The 16,761-nt window shown below is 39.2% G+C and overlaps 1 protein-coding gene across 1 annotated transcript; it reads left to right on the top strand.

The window, feature by feature from the left end:
- The first annotated feature begins 1,342 nt into the window (after nt 1–1,342).
- On the top strand, nt 1,343–2,557 carry LOC146883525 (uncharacterized). Its single transcript, XM_085666605.1, has 2 exons — nt 1,343–1,384; nt 1,796–2,557. Exons 1-2 carry the CDS (start codon nt 1,343–1,345, stop codon nt 2,555–2,557), a joined length of 804 nt encoding a protein of 267 aa, XP_085522731.1.
- The last annotated feature ends 14,204 nt before the right edge of the window (nt 2,558–16,761 follow it).

Genomic DNA, 16,761 nt, shown 5'->3' with positions numbered 1-16,761 from the left:
ATAAGTATATTACTGAAATGTGTGACTTAGAATAAGTGTGGAGGTATGAGCATAGTATGGTGTGGTTGTAGGAAAGTTAATTCAAGATAGGGGGAAATATTGATCCTAATGCAAAGTTTCAGGGTTAAAATGTATAGCTTGATTGATGGTGTATAATTGGGACATGAGATGTTGTGTCTTAATGAATTGAGGTAATAGCTAAGATTTGTGTAAAAAGGATGGAATGCTAAATGGGTAGACATTGTATTACTGTTGTAGTGTGAATCAGGTAGGTAATGTGCTATAAGGTACTGTACGAGTGGTCTCATTTGAGTTGGGATGAGTCATTGGTCTTTCATAAAGGAACTGGAAAATCCTATGTCTTGTTATGTGGTTAAGGAAGGGAAATTTATAGGTAATGGGTTCACTTGTGGAGTGCCAAGGAGGCGAGAATATGAATTAAATTCATTGAGGTATGGCTGGGTAGTTTTGCATAAGGTCATGGTCAATGAGAAGAGTGATGCTTGGAGTAGTGTTCTAGTTTTGGAACAAATCAGTGAGGGTGCCAAAACCAGTAGCGAGATACTTCTGGTGTGACGCCTGGCGGCCTACTGATACCGGCTAGCGATAGAAACAACTGCAGAGGTCCCTGTACTACATGGCGCCTGGCGGCAAGGTGTGCTCCACCAGGCGGTGAAAGGAAAATAGTGGCGCTAGAAAGGCGTTGGCGCCTGGCGGTGAGTATGTACCGCCAGGCGGTCTGGAACGATTTCGCCTGGCGGCGTGTGGCTGAGCCAGGCGAAAATGTTGTTGTTCCTGTTTTGTTTTATCTGGTATTTGAGCTATGATGCTACACTTTGATCGAGAGATGTTGTGCCATGAACGGGTAGGTTCATGAATGGTGGTTAACATGTGATGATATGAGCCGGGAGGTTCATATCCAGTTACTCTCACGTGGCGATACGAGCGAGGTAGGTTCATATGTTCCGTGCTCACGTTTGATAGATGCCACGTGCGGGGAGGTACGGGGCTGGTGGATCACATGTGTTGGACTACGGGCGGGTAGGTCCGTAGAGCAGGACTATGAGCGGGGAGGTTCATAGAGTAGGATCACGAATGGGGAGGTTCGTAGAGGTAGGACCACAAGCGAGCAGGTTAATGTGAGCATCATATTCCTGAGTCCGAGGCTAACCATTTGTGTGATTGAAGGCTATAAAGCATTGGGGTTAAGGTCTTGGCCAAGAACTAAATAGATTGAATAAGATGGGTGTATGATTTATCTTGTATGATTTATATATGTGATTTTTATTTTCTCAGCTCACCCTTTCTGTTTGTGTATGACGATGATCGTGTGATTCGTTACATGGGAGCAGATGTCGATACAGGTGATGCTGTGGACGCTCAGGTGACGGAGTGAGGGCTAGCTTGGGGATTAGAGCTAGGAGATTTTCATATGTGTTTATTATGTTTTTGTTTATGAATAAGAATTTTGGAACTTGTAACACGTTCGTTCTTTATGTTATAAGTTTTGGCGCGTGTTTTCATAATTTAAATTTTCCCGCGCTTGGGAGTAATAATATTGCAACTTTTGATATTCAATATTTTCTTTTATTATTTATTTTTAAGTAATATTCCTTAGGGATGTTACATTTGGTATCAGAGCAAACATTTTGATTTTTTTTGGGAAAGCTGGGGAGTGAGCTGACCGTTTATTGTGTGAAATTGTGTGATGTGTGTTTGATTGTTAGACCTTGATAGTGTTTATTTTAATCTTTAGCTGTTTGATTTTAACAGCTGAAATATGTGGCGTGCACAGGCAATGGCAAACAGGAGGCGTAGAAATAACGCTGGGGCTGATGAGATTGTTAACGCAATCCACAGGATGGTGGATGTGATGCAGCCTGTGGCAGCACTACCGAGAGCTATGATTCCACCTATTAGACCTGTGACCATGGAAGACTTCATGCCTCATAAGTCGGCGAAATTCACTGGGAAAGCCACCTCAGATGAGGCAGACGCGTGGCTACGAGAGTGTGAAAAGATCTTCCGAGTGATTGAGTGGACAGAGGCACAAAAGCTCACCTTCGCCACTTTCTTGTTAGTGACCGAGGCTGAATATTGGTGGATGGGGATGCAACAACAAATGCAGAACCGAGACGAGGAGGTGACATGGACCAGGTTCAAGACGAGATTCCTGGAGAAATACTTCCCCGATAGCGCTAAACATGAGCGCGAGGCTGAGTTTCTCACCCTACAGCAGGGGAATCTGTCAGTGCAGGCTTATGTGGAGAGGTTTGAGTACCTCTCGAGATTCTACTCGCAGACGGTGACTAAAGAATGGGGATGTAGGAAGTTTGAGGGCGACCTCAAACATGAGCTGAGGCGCTTTATTGTACCACTGAGGGTACGTGAGTTCCCGTTCTTGGTGGAGCAAGCCAAGAGTGTTGAGCAGTTGGAGATGGGACCCAGCCGGGTCAACCGAACTCAGAAGAGCAGCGTTGAGGGCAAACAACAGAAGAAGCCCTACAGTAGACCAACATCATCTTCACAAAAACTGAGGTGTTATAACTGTGGATGAGAACACCTACGGATAGACTGCACTAGACCTGCTGGTAGTGGAGGCAGCAAGATGAGCACTCGCAAGTGCTACGCATGTGACCAGCCAGGACATTTTGCCAACAAATGTCCTAATAGGAAGACTACTCCAATATCACGATCTCAGCCACCTTCATCTGACAGGCCGAGAGTAGCAAGCCGGGTTTTTGCCATGACCAGCACTGAGGCCACCCAGTCAGGTAATCTCATTCTGGATTACTGTTTTTTGTTTGGTAACAGTGTGTTAGTACTGTTTGATTCAGGAGCTTCGCACTCCTTCATATCCCATGACTGTGTGGAGAGATTGAGATTGTCTACTCTTGACCTGGGATGCGAGTTAATAGTCTCGACACCAGCATCTGGACAAGTTTCAACAAATCTAGCCTGTGTTGGATGCTTGATGGAAGTAGAGGGCAGACGCTTCAAAGTGAATCTCGTTTGCTTGCCCTTGGAGAGATTGGAGGTCATACTGGGAATGGACTGGCTGTCTATCAACCATGTGGTGCTTGATTATGGAAGGCGCAGGATTATATTTCCAGAAACTAAGGGGTTAGAGTTGGTAACGTTAGGAGAGGCAGTGAAAGAGATTAAGGGGGTCCACTTGTTTTGTGATAGTGGCTCAGGAGAAGAAGATGAGTACAAAAGAGCAGATTAGTACGATACCAGTGGTGGATGAATATGTTGATGTGTTTCCCGATGAGATACCCGAGTTGCCACCCAGCAGGGACATAGATTTTTCAATTGATCTAATCCCTGGAGTGGGCCCAATGTCGGCAGTGCCGTACAGAATGGCACCGACAAAGCTAGCAAAGCTGAAAAAAGAGATAGAAGACTTGCTAGAGAAGAAATTCATCAGACCTAGTGCTTCACCGTGGGGAGCTCCGGTACTACTAGTAAAGAAGAAAGATGGGAGTTCTCGGTTGTGCATCGATTATCGACAGTTGAATAAATTGACGATAAAGAACAAGTACCCACTACCGAGGATTGATGACTTGCTTGATCAGCTGAGAGGGGCAGGTGTGTTCTCTAAAATTGACTTATGGTCTGGCTATCATCAGATCTTAGTCAAGCCAGAGGACGTTCAGAAGACAACTTTCAGATTGAGATATGGACATTATGAATATGTCGTGATGCCATTCAGAGTGACCAATACTCCAGCTGTCTTTATGGATTACATGAACCGAATTTTTCGCCCCTATATAGATAAATTTGTGGTGGTGTTTATAGATGACATCCTCATCTACTCTCGGACTAAGGAGGAACATGCAGGTCACTTGAGAATTGTACTGGAGGTGTTGAGAGAACATCAACTTTACGGCAAACTGTCCAAATGTGAATTTTGGTTGGACGAGGTACAATGTCTAGGGCATGTGATCTCTTCGCATGGTATTGCAGTAGACCCGAGCAAGATTAAGACGGTGCTGAAGTGGGAGAGACCTCAGACAGTAACAGAAGTCAGAAGCTTCTTGGGGTTAGCCGGTACTACAGGAGATTCGTAGAGGGGTTTTCTAAAATGGTGAGCCCATTAACTCAACTCACTAGAAAGGATCAACCCTTCTCCTTGGACTGATAAATGCGAGGAATGTTCCAAGGAGATAAAGAGGAGGTTGACTACAACTCCGATTCTTATTATTCCAGATACCAGTAAAAAGTTTGAGGTATACTGCGATGCATCCTACACGAGTTTGGGTTGTGTGCTGATGCAAGAGAAAAGGTCGGTAGCCTATGCTTCTAGACAGTTAAAGGTGCACGAGAAGAACTACCCTACCCATGATTTGGAGCTGACTGCTGTAGTGTTTGCTCTTAAGACATGGAGACACTATTTATATGGCTCCCAGTTTCAGGTTTTCAGTGATCATAAAAGCCTAAAATATTTGTTTGATCAGAAGGAGTTGAATATGAGACAACGGCGCTGGATGGAGTACCTCAAGGATTATGATTTTGAGTTGCTTTACCACCCTAGTAACGCTAATGTTGTTGCGGATGCCTTGAGTCGGAAAAGGATGCATATCTCAGCCATGATGGTGAAGGAGCTGGTGTTGATTGAGAAGCTCAGGGATATGAACCTGGGTATACAACTAAGTGAGGATTCCATCAGATGCAGTGCTCTTACACTGACTAGTGATGTATTGGAGACCATCCGTGATCAACAATAGAATGATGCTGAGTTACAACAGTTTATGAGCTGGATAGGGACTGAGAAAGGAAAGGATTACAAGATGGGGTCGGATGGTATCTTACGGTTCAGAGATAGGGTCTGTGTGCCTGGAAATTGGAGATTGAGGAAACAAATCATGGAGGAAGGGCATAAAAGTTGTCTTAGCATACACCCAGGTATGACTAAGATGTATCAGGATCTGAAACAGTCCTTCTGGTGGAATGGGATGAAAACCGATATTGCCGACTTTGTAGCGTTGTGCCTGGTATGCCAAAAGACTAAGATTGAACATTAGCAACCAAGGGGTACATTAGAGTCGTTGGACATCTCTTAGTGGAAATGGGATAGTATTGCCATGGACTTCATGACTCATCTGTCAAGGTCTGCTAAAGGCCATGACTCAATCTGGATAATAGTGGACAGGTTGACAAAGTGTGCTCATTTCCTCACCATTAACCAGAAGTGGTCATTGGATAAATTGGCAGAGTTGTATGTTCGAGAGGTGGTCAGGTTGCATGGTGTGCCTGCTAGCATAGTATCAGATAGAGACCCGAGATTCACATCTCGCTTTTGGCAGTCTCTACAGGCAGCGTTGGGGACCCAATTGAGGATGAGTTCTACATACCATCCACAGATCGATTGGCAGTCGAAGCGTACGATTCAGTCCTTGGAGGATCTCTTAAGGGCTTGTGTGCTGGATCAAATGGGAAGTTGGAGTGAGATGCTTCCATTGGTGGAATTCACGTACAACAATAGCTATCACTCCAGTATTGGTATGACACCTTATGAGGTGTTGTATGGGCAGCGGTGTAGGACACCGTTGTGTTGGAATCATGATGGAGAATCATTGGTGTTGGGCCCCGAGTTTCTACAACAGACTTCTGAGAAGGTTAGGGCGATTCAGGAGAGAATGAGGGCTACTTAGAGTAGACAGAAGTCATACGTAGATAAGAGGAGGTGATCTCTAGAGTTCGAGGCTGGGGATCATGTATTCCTCAGAGTGACACTAACGGCAGGTATTGGGAGGGCCATCAAATCAAGGAAGTTAACTCCGAGGTTTGTTAGGCCTTATCAGATTTTGGGGAGAATTGGCGCTGCAGCTTATGAGATTGCCCTGCCACCGCACTTGTCAAATCTGCACAATGTATTTCATGTCTCTCAATTGAGGAAATACATAGCAGATCCATCTCACGTCCTGGAGTCAGGCGATATTCAGATCAGGGAGGATTTAATTGTGAACATTGGACCGATGCCGATTCTGGACTCGCAAGTGAAAAAGCTGCGAGGGAAGGAAATCAGGACCGTGAAAGTGCTATGGGATGAGGCTACTCAGGAGATGACCTGGGAGATGGAGGATCGCATGAGGGAGTCCTATCCGCACTTATTTCCTGGTAAGTCCTATTTTCAAGGACGAAAATCTTTAAAGGAGGGAGAAATTTAAGACCCGAGAAAATTAAATAGTTAATTAAATAATTATTTAATAATTGTGGGTAATAGAAGAATTTAAAGTATTTGATACGGATTACTATGATGTGGAAAAGTACTAGCTCAAGTGGTTGAGAGTACTTTGATTGTGTGTGTGGACTTGGGTTCGAGTCCTATGTATGCCATTCGTATGTTATTTAATTTATGAATTTTTATGCTATATATTTAGATAAGAGACGTGATAACATAACCTTAGAATTAGAGGTATTACCACGAAACATGATTAGTTGAATTGGTTGTGCACTTGCTTTGTGATTGAAGGGTTGTGAGTTCAAACCTTGCTAAGGACAAATTTATCCTCTTTTTGCCAATTTCTTTTGGCATGAATATGAAAGGGTTGGGAAACCTAGCAGCTAATGGAGAGGCAACGTAAGGGCTGAAGCACAATGGGTTAATATCCATTGAATGGCATTGGTCATAATTTTTATTTAATAAAATTTGTTTTAGCAAATTAAAGAATAATTAGGGCACATTAAGCTTGAGAGAGAAGAGAGAAGGAGAGGAAAATTAACCTGGGAAAGTGCAGACAGTTCTGAGAGTGAGAGGGGGTAATTCTGGTTCGTGAAAGAGGCCAAAGAGAGAAGAGTTGAAGTGCTTCTTTTTAGCAAAGGGAAGAAGGTGTGCAAGGAGAGTGAAAATCTCAATTAGAGCGGAAATTCCAGGTAAGGGGAGTTGTTTTTAACTCTGTTGATTCGTGTTTATTGTAATGTGTTGATATGAATCAAATTGTATGAATTTTCCTGTTGAATTGTGATGTTATCGCGAAATTTTGGGAATCTGCCCAAAAATCGCCTGGTGAGCATGCATGTGCCGCCAGGCGGCACATCAGTACTAACTTTGTTTCTGGGTTCGTTCGTGAACTGCCTGGCGGTGAGGCTGAACCGCCAGGCGATATATGGTGTTAGGTCACTATTTTATTGTATTTCTGGATAAAATGAGATGTATCGAGTTCCACGGTAATTTTGTGTAGGTATGACTGCGAAATTCAATGTTTTAATTGGTTTTGGGGTGTCTATGAATTATACCGTGAGGGTATAATCAATTGAATTACGTTCAAATCAAGGAGTTCCCTAATATTCTAGTTTTCGGGTACGAGGATAGGAGTGAAAGGTTCATGATACAGGAGGTTTCATAGGAATCGGGATTTTGAGCTGACAAAAACAGGAAAACAAAATGGTAATGAGTCGTTGGATATTTTTATGAATTGAACCTGGATTGAATTAATGGAGAGATGGAGAATTCGTAAGTGCAGCAGAGAGAGATGGAACTAGAATCTGATACGCCACCTGGCGGATAAAGACCTACCGCCAGGCGATAACTGGAGCAGTGGCACAGTCTGTGAGTTTGAGGAGTGGAGAATGGAAGAAGAATCTAGGTGAGTGAGTGGTACTAGAGAATTTTTAATGAAACTGTAAGGAACGATATAAGTATATTACTGAAATGTGTGAATTAGAATAAGTGTCGAGGTATGAGCATAGTAGGGTGTGGTTGTAGGAAAGTTAATTCAAGATAGGGGAAATATTGATCCTAATGCAAAGTTTTAGGGTTAAAATGTATAGCTTGATTGATGGTGTATAATTGGGACATGAGATGGTGTGTCTTAATGAATTAAGGTAATAGCTAAGATTTTTGTGAAAAGGATTGAATGCTAAATGGGTAGACATTGTATTATTGTTGTAGTGTGAATCAGGTAGGTAATGTGCTATAAGGTACTGTACGAGTGGTCTCATTTGAGTTGGGATGAGTCATTGGTCTTTCATAGAGGAACTGGAAAATCCTATGACTTGTTGTGTGGTTAAGGAAGGGAAATTTATAGGTAATGGGTTCACTTATGGAGTGCCAAGGAGGCGAGAATATGAATTAAATTGATTGAGGTATGGCTGGGTAGTTTTGCATAAGGTCATAGTGAATGAGAAGAGTGATGCTTGGAGTAGTGTTCTAGTTTTGGAACAAATAGTGAGGGTGCCAAAACTAGTAGCGAGATACTTCTAGTGTGACGCCTGGCGGCCTACTGATATCGCCCGGCGATAAAAACAACTGCAAAGGTCCCTGTACTGCGTGGTGCCTAGCGGCAAGGTGTGCTCCGCTAGGCGGTGATTGGAAAATAGTGGCGCTGGAAGAGCATTGGCGCCTGGCGGTGAGTATGTACCGCCAGGCGGTCTGGAATGATTTCGCCTGGCGGCGTATGGGTTGAGCCAGGCGAAAATGCTGTTGTTCCTGTTTTGTTTTGTCTGTTGTTTGAGCAATGATGCTACACTTGGATCGGGAGATGCTGTGCCATGAGCGGGTAGGTTCATGGATGGTGGTTAACATGTGATGATATGAGTGAGGAGGTTCATATCTAGTTACTCTCACGTGGGGATACGAGCGAGGTAGGTTCGTATGTTCCGTACTCACGTTTTAGAGATGCCACGTGCGGGGAGGTACGGGGTTGGTGGATCACATGTGTTGGACTACGGGCGGGTAGGTCCGTAAAGTAGGACTACGAGCGGGGAGGTTTGTAGAGCAGGACTACGAGCGGGGAGGTTCATAAAGGCAGGACCACGAGCGGGCAGGTTCGTGTGAGCATCATATTCCCGATACCGAGGCTAGCCATTTCTGTGATTGAAGGCTATAAAGCCTTGGGGTTAAGGTCCTTGCCAAGAACTAAATAGATTGAATAAGATTGGTGTATGACTTATCTTGTATGATTTATATATGTGATTTTTAGTTTCTCAGCTCACCCTTTCTGTTTATGTATGGCGATGATCGTGTGATTCGTTACACGAGAGCAGATGTTGATACAGGTGATGCTGAGGACGCTCAGGCGATGGAGTGAGGGCTAGCTTGGGGATTAGAGCTAGGAGATTTTCATATGTATTTATTATGTTTTCGTTTATGAATAAGAATTTTGGAACTTGTAACACGTTCGTTCTTTATGTTATAAGTTTTGGCGCGTGTTTTCATAATTTAAATTTTCCCGCGTTTGGGAGTAATAATATTGCGACTTTTGATATTCAATATTTTCTTTTATTATTTATTTTTAAGTAATATTTCTTAGGGATGTTACACATAGCATCAAGAACAATTTAGGCTGTTTTATATTTTAATTGATTGAAAGTGTACTAGTCTGCTGCATTTACATCCAAACTTTCCAATCTAGTAGATTCAATTGAAAAAAGGTTTTAAGCTTTCGAAAAAGTTTTATAAAGCCAATTCAACCCCCCCTTCTTGGCTAAACTCACCATTTCAAAACTAACAATTTAGATGTTAATTAGAATTATAATTTAGTTTTGACTGAAAAAAAATAAAAAAAATTGTTTTTTTTAATTAAGTGAACCCGTGAGCCAACCCGTTTAACTAGCCAACCTGTGGTGGGCAGGCCGGGTTCAAATTTTTTTTGCTTGCTAAAAAGTGAGCCGGGTAGGGTTGGCTCACTAAATTATCAACCCGTGATGAGTTGAGCCGGGTCGAGCTGGGTTACCCGTTTTGACAACTCTATCCCTCGCTCATAGCATTCTCAAGTTTGAGCATGAAATGAACTCCCTCGCTCACTCATCCCAAACAAGAGTACCCACGGTGAACTAATTCATTCACGTTCCGTATGCGGTCCACCCATCACGAACTCCTTGCTCGCGACCCAAACCAAGCACGTCTAGATCCTATGGACTTAGTCCCTCAAGCCCAACATCACCAACACATTCACATAATTCACGTACTTTCGACATAACAAATAACAAGCCACAACTTAATCAGGAAACGAAAGCGCTAAACTTCATTGTTCTCGCTTAGGCTATGAGCCTTTGCCTAAGCGAGCATGTTTGTCTCGCTTGTAAGACCCGAAAAAAATTAAATAGTTAATTAAATAATTATTTAATAATTGTGCATAATAGAAGCATTTAAAACATTTAATGTGTGGAAAAAAGATGTGAAAAAGTACTAGCTCAAGTGGTTGAGAGTACTTTAATTGTGTGAAAGGACTTGGGTTCGAATCCTATGTATACCACTTGAATGTTATTTAAAATATGCATTTTTGTTTAATTATATATTGAATGTGTGGCGTGATGATAAATTCCTAAAATTGTAGGAGTTATCACAAATATGAATTGGTTGAATTGGTTGTGAAATTGACTTGGTGATTGATGGGTTGTAGGTTCAAACCTTGTTGAGAACTAATTTACTTTCTTTTTGCCAAATTTTTCCTTGGCAAGAACATGAAATGGTTTAGGAACCCTAGCAGCCAAGAGTGGCAATCCAGAGGGCTGAACACATTCTCTGAGGGAGTATTGAATAACCATTAAACCAAAATTATAATTAAATTTCGTTTTAGGGAATTAAGTGGTAATTAAGGGTGAGTTAACCTTGAGAGAGAAGGGAGCACTGCCATTTTTCGTGTGAGAGTTGGGCATAGTTTTTCCAGAGAAATTCGGATTGTGTGGAGCCAAGAAGTTGAGTGTAAACCGTTGTGGGAGAGAGAACAAAGGCAAGGAAGAGATTGGATTAGACAAAAGCACACAAATTCGAATTTGGAGCAAGGAATCCAGGTAAGGGGAGTTGTCTTTGCGTATTTTTAGTCGTGAAACCCATACTGTACGTTGTTTGATTGGGATTGTATGCTTTTCATCCATTTTCGGCACTGTTTGATTGAGATTTCTGGGTTTTTCCCAGAAACCGCCTGGCGGCTCAATCCCTACCGCCAGGCGGCACATCAGTGATAAGCATTGTTCTTGTTTTGGTATGAACCGCTTGGCGACGATGAATTTCTGCCAGGCGGCGCGACGCTGTTCGCGAATTTCCTTTGATTTGTTCTATGCGCAGGGGTCAGTGGAACATTTGATTGTGATCTTGTATTGATGCTATGTGTTAATAGTACGAAATTGTGAGAATTGGGGTTTGTTGGTTCTTTGGTAATATTTTTCAGAATTAGCATGGTTAGAGTTGGGTGTTGGAAGGGGGTAGAATCCAAATTGAATTGCTATGGTTCATAGTCGGTACGAATTAAAGGATATATTGTCAACGAAAATTGGGTTAGTAAACCATGAGTGAATTATTGCCTGATATTGAATTTGGTAACTAAATTGAGTCTTGGACGTCTTGAGCATGTCGCGGGTATAATAGCCTAAATTTTTTTTTGGGTTCTGGTGTACCGCCTAGCGGTACTCAGCTTGCCGCCAGGCGATGACGAGGACAGTGGCACAAGATGTTGTGTTGGTTTTGGTTGGTCGCGAGGGAAGAGGTTGGGAGTGAGTTGGAACAGAAGTTTAGGTTGAGGAAAATGGAAGAGACACAGGTACTTAATGTCCTTGTAGTGGAGACAATAGGAGAATTAAAATATTGAGTTTTACTAAGTATACAAGGCTGGAATACTGACTATACAATTGGGGGGCTAACTTGTAAGTATGAGGTGTAAATGTGTAGGATATGAACTATGAAATGTTGAGAACCTGGATACCTTGAGCTAAGAATGTGTAATTGTAAGAAAAATAAAGGAAAGAAACACAAGTGTACATGGTGTTAAAGAATGCGTAATAGTATATCTTAATGATGCGTGTGATGATGATAAACTAGTAACTAGTGAAAAGTGTATGAGCCACTTATGTCTTAAAGGATTGGTAAGGATATTGATAATTATACATCGCAGAAAATTGGGGAATTTGGTGGGTATAGGTTGTAAGCAATTGAACTGCTGTAATGTCATAATTGGATTTGACTTCCATTAAGAGAGGGTGCATCGATAACTTAGAATGCTTGGGGTATAAATCAAATGGTATGGAGTGTCTAAACCAGCAGCTTTTCGCTACTGACATAGCGCTTGGCGGCTCGAGTAGGTGCGCTAGGCAATAGGAACAACAGGGAGGAGATCTGCATCGCGTGGCGCCTAGCGGCAAGGGTATGCCCCGCCAGGCGGTGGTTGAAATACAGTGGCTCTGGAAGGGCGCTGGCGCCTGGCGGCGGGAAGGTACCGCCAGGCAGTCTGGGCTTGTGTCGCCTAGCGGCGCTGGGTGCTGCGCCAGGCGATTTCGCTGCAGGTTATGACTTGTGTGCGTTGATTTTAATTGACAATGATGCTACACTTGGATCGGGAGATGCTGTGCCCTGAGCGGGTAGGTTCATGGATGGTGGTTAACATGTGATGATATGAGCGGGGAGGTTCATATCCAGTTACTCTCATGTGGGGATACGAGCGAGGTAGGTTCGTATGTTCCGTGCTCACGTTTGAGAGATGCCACGTACAGGGAGGTACGAGGCTGGTGGATCACATGTGTTGGACTACGGGCGGGTAAGTGCGTAGAGTAGGACTATGAGCGAGGAGGTTCGTAGAGCAGGACTACGAGCGGGGAGGTTCGTAGAGGCAGGACCACGAGTGGGCAGGTTCGTGTGAGCATCATAGTCCCGAGTCCAAGGCTAACCATTTGTATGATTAAAGGCTATAATGCCTTGGGATTAAGGTCTTGGCCAAGAACTATGTAGAATGAATAAGATGAGTGTATGATTTATCTTGCGTATTTCATATCTGTTATTTTATTTTCTTAGCTCACCCTTTCTGTTTATGTATGGCGATGATCGTGTGATTCGTTACACGGGAGCAGATGTTGATACAGGTGGTGCTGAGGATGTCCAGGCAACGGAGTGAGGGCTAGCTTTGGGATTAGAGCTAGGGTTTTTCTCACATGTATTTTATTATGATTTTATTTATGAACACGAATTTTGAGAACTTGTAACCCTTTATTGTTTAAGTTATAAGTTTTGGCCCGTGTTTTTCATAAATTTAAATTTTCCCGCGTTGGGATTATTATTAAGGTGACTTTTGATATAATTTATTTCTTTCATTATTTATTTTAAGTAATAATTCTTAGGGATGTAACATCGCTCAAGCTACACCATCTCGCTTAGGCGAGACTGCTCTTGCTTGGGCGAAATGCCTCGCTTAAGCAACAACTCGCATAAGGGCAAAGGGAAGTTCTTTGTTATTCTCGCTTAGGCTAGAGGGTTCTCGCTTAGGCGAGAATAGCAGGTTCTTTCCTGCTCCTGCATGCAACAGTAGGAATCCATCCAGAAACTCATACAACAGAGTTTCAAACAATCACATCATCCAAGCATCACAAACACGAAACCAAACTGAAACAAGCAGAATATAAAGAAACATGAACCCTAGCTTCCCTTACCTGGACAAATGCTAGCCAAATGAGAAAAGGACCCAAGGAAGAGCCCCACAACTTTGAGACGAACTAAAGAGCTGTAAAGTACGAACATAAGGGCGAGAATAAGTCTATAAGGACAACCCAAGACAGAACCAACGCAACAGGAGCGGGAAGAGGAGAAAAGGAAAGGTTGAGCTTAACTTACATGGAGGACTGCTAGCTCGGGGGAGAAGCTTACTCAAGCCCTAACAGAGCCTCTGTTGGAGAGAGAGAGAGAGAGAGAGAGAGAGAGAGAGAGTAAAGGAGCTGTCTTTGAAATGAGAGGCAGAATGGAAAGCTAAGTGACTGAAACGGAGTCTTGGAGGTACTAATGGGCTGACCTTAGACCCTCTAGCAAGATCAGACCCAAAGCCTTTTTAAAATCAGAAAAAGAGGTCTTACACAAAATAAAAAAATATATTTTGAATTGCACATTTTATAATCCAAAATATAAAGATTGAACAATTTAGAATAACTCAATATTACTTTTGTCTTATGTTGTATTATGTTATTTTTCTTTTATCTTGTTTTGTATTATTTTATTTTTATTTTATCTTGTTTTGTATTATTTTATTTTCTTTTCTTTTATCTTGCGTTGTCTTATTTTTATTTTTATCTGGACAAATTTTGCAATAATATGTTTTCTTTTATATAGAAACATAACCGCAATTATCACTTGTTTATTTAAACCTATACACAAGTTTATAATTTTAAAGATAATTTTGATCGAATATTTCAAAACAATTTAATATTATGACTTTCGATTAAGCATTTTGATTATAAAAAAACAAAAATAATATATGTGAGACAATATGAAGATTTTGTTTTCTGATCATCATCTAACATGTTATGACTGATAATTGAATGAAACTTCGTCTGATGAACTCTGAAAGACACATGAATTGTAATAACATTTTTTGTTTATGTATGTAATATAGAAAGTAATATTAACTATTACTTATATTAACATTTTTTTATTTAAAATTTTAGTTTACATCCTTTAAGAATAAAATTGAATGTTTTCTATTAACTTCAATTTTTTTTCACAGTTACGTATAAGTTTTTAATTTTTTTAATTATAAATTAGCCCTAAATATTTTTCAACAATATTCAAATTGGTTCTTAATTAATATTTATTCTTTGCAACACGGTACCTAATCGTTTTTTCAAAATTACATGATAAACCTAACAATTGTTAATAATAGTAATTAGCTCACTGATCAACTAGTTAAGTTATTTTTGTAAACACTTTAATCATTTGATTTACAACTACAAAATTTTACAAGGAACTTTGTTTCATATTTGATTTTTAATATGAATTTGATTAAGACAAATATCTCAACTAAAGTTCCTACTATATTTATTGATTCCGTCAGTAATTCAATTGCAAAATCTATCATTAATAAGATTTATAAAACAATTAATTAGAAAAATGTGAATCAAGATAAACCACCGATAATCTATACAGTCAGTGGCGGAGCCACGATGGAGCAGGAGGGCCACGGCCCCCAAACTTTTTTAATTTTTTTTAAATTATATATATTTAAAAATTTTAAATTATATATATTTTAAAATTTTTTAAATTATAATTATCATTTTAAATTAGATAATAGTATAATAAAAATTAAATTAAATTTTTTTATTTTCTTTATAAAGTACAACATTTAATGTTAATAAATAGTACAATATAAAATTGAATATATTAAAATAAAGTTGTTAAGATAATTTTTATTTTTTCTTCACATTGTTTCTTGAATTTTTTTTACGTGTTGTATTCATCTATCATCTTTACCTGATTTCTTTTGTTATTGAATAAAAAAAAGTTAAACAAAAACTCATTATTTATGCCTTCATTTTTTTCATATCTTCTCTCATTCTTAAAGAAAAAAAAATTATCTTATCTCACTTGATAATGCAATAATTGTTTAATATTTAGCCCTGTTTTGTTTTTATCTCAATTACTCTTTTGTATATTCATTTTTTATGAATATAGAAGAAGAAATAATGTATTATGTGATTTTTTATAGAGGATTTTTAATTGTAACTCGATTATCATACTTTTTTTTAGTAATTATGTCTCTCAATTTTTGATTATATTATAATAATATTTTTGTCTTAAACTTGTTTTATAGATAGGTATATTGATAAAAAAAAATAAAGGAATAAATTCATTTTTTAAAATTTATAAAAAAGAAGGGAAGATGAGAATAAGAGAATAAGGTTGCTCATCACATAAGCATAATAATGATAAAATGAAAGTTTGTGATGACTTTTGAATTGATATGTGCACATTAGTAAAATGGAAAATAAATATTTTACAAATAATATGATTATTTAAATTGAACAAAAAATAGCTGAAAAATTTAGTTATGATTCAATTATTTGATAAGTTCAAGAATATGAAAAAATAAATGACAATTATTTATATATGTGTATTTTCTGTTATAGTTATAACTATATTAAAATATGTATTAATTTTAAGTGAACGAGTGACAAAAATGTTAAATATATAAATTTTAAATATATTATTTTGGCTCCCCCAGAAATTTCATTCAAGATCCGCCACTCACCACTGTATACAGTGGATGGTAGAATATATTAAAAGTTATTTGAAATATTTAATTGAAGTATATGATTTTTTTTTAATAGAGGATAAAATAAAAAAACTATGTATTATAAACCCATTAATGCAAGCCCATTCTTTAGTTTCAAATGAAAACAATGGAAATAACCGGACTAATCAAATTTCTTTCTTAAATTTGTGCACTTGATAAAAACAAAGTAAAAGGATTTTTTTATTTTTTTATACTTGTAAGATGACAAGATTAATGTAAAGGATAAGCTTGAATATATTTTTCTTCTTCTCTTCTAATTGTAACCTTTCAAATGTAATTGCAAGGATTAAAGACACATCTTTTTAGAAATTATTTTTATTCTTTTTTGAAAAATCTTATAAATACACATCATCTCTTACATATTCTTCATAATTTCATACAGATTAAAAAAGAAAGCCTAAGCTTCTTAGGAGACAACTTAAATAAAATAATACATCAAATTTGAGTATATTCCATTTCAATCTTAGAATGTCATTTACTTCATTAATATAGGTGTTCAATCTCAATTTCTAACTCTATGAAAACATTTATTTTGGTTAAATAATCACCTCAGTTGAAGTTTTGTGAAGAAAGTTATAAGTAAGACAAGTTTATTGTTTTACTTATAAAATGCTTATGAAAAAAATCTATTTTTATTTTTGTTATTGTAAAGCCCATTTATTTTCCTTGCCCTATTAACTAAGGGACTGCCCCAATCTGTTGGGCCTAAGGCCAGCCCAAGAAGTGCCCAAAAACACCTAAACCTAACCCTAACGCCTCATTTTGCTAA

This window comes from Vigna unguiculata, chromosome 9, assembly GCF_037176805.1.
Source record: "Vigna unguiculata cultivar grain cowpea cultivar isolate G323 ecotype 2 chromosome 9, ASM3717680v1, whole genome shotgun sequence".
NCBI classification, from domain to species: domain Eukaryota; kingdom Viridiplantae; phylum Streptophyta; class Magnoliopsida; order Fabales; family Fabaceae; genus Vigna; species Vigna unguiculata.
The sequence above is the reverse complement of the archived record's forward strand: the minus strand, read 5'-3'. Positions and strand labels throughout refer to the sequence as shown.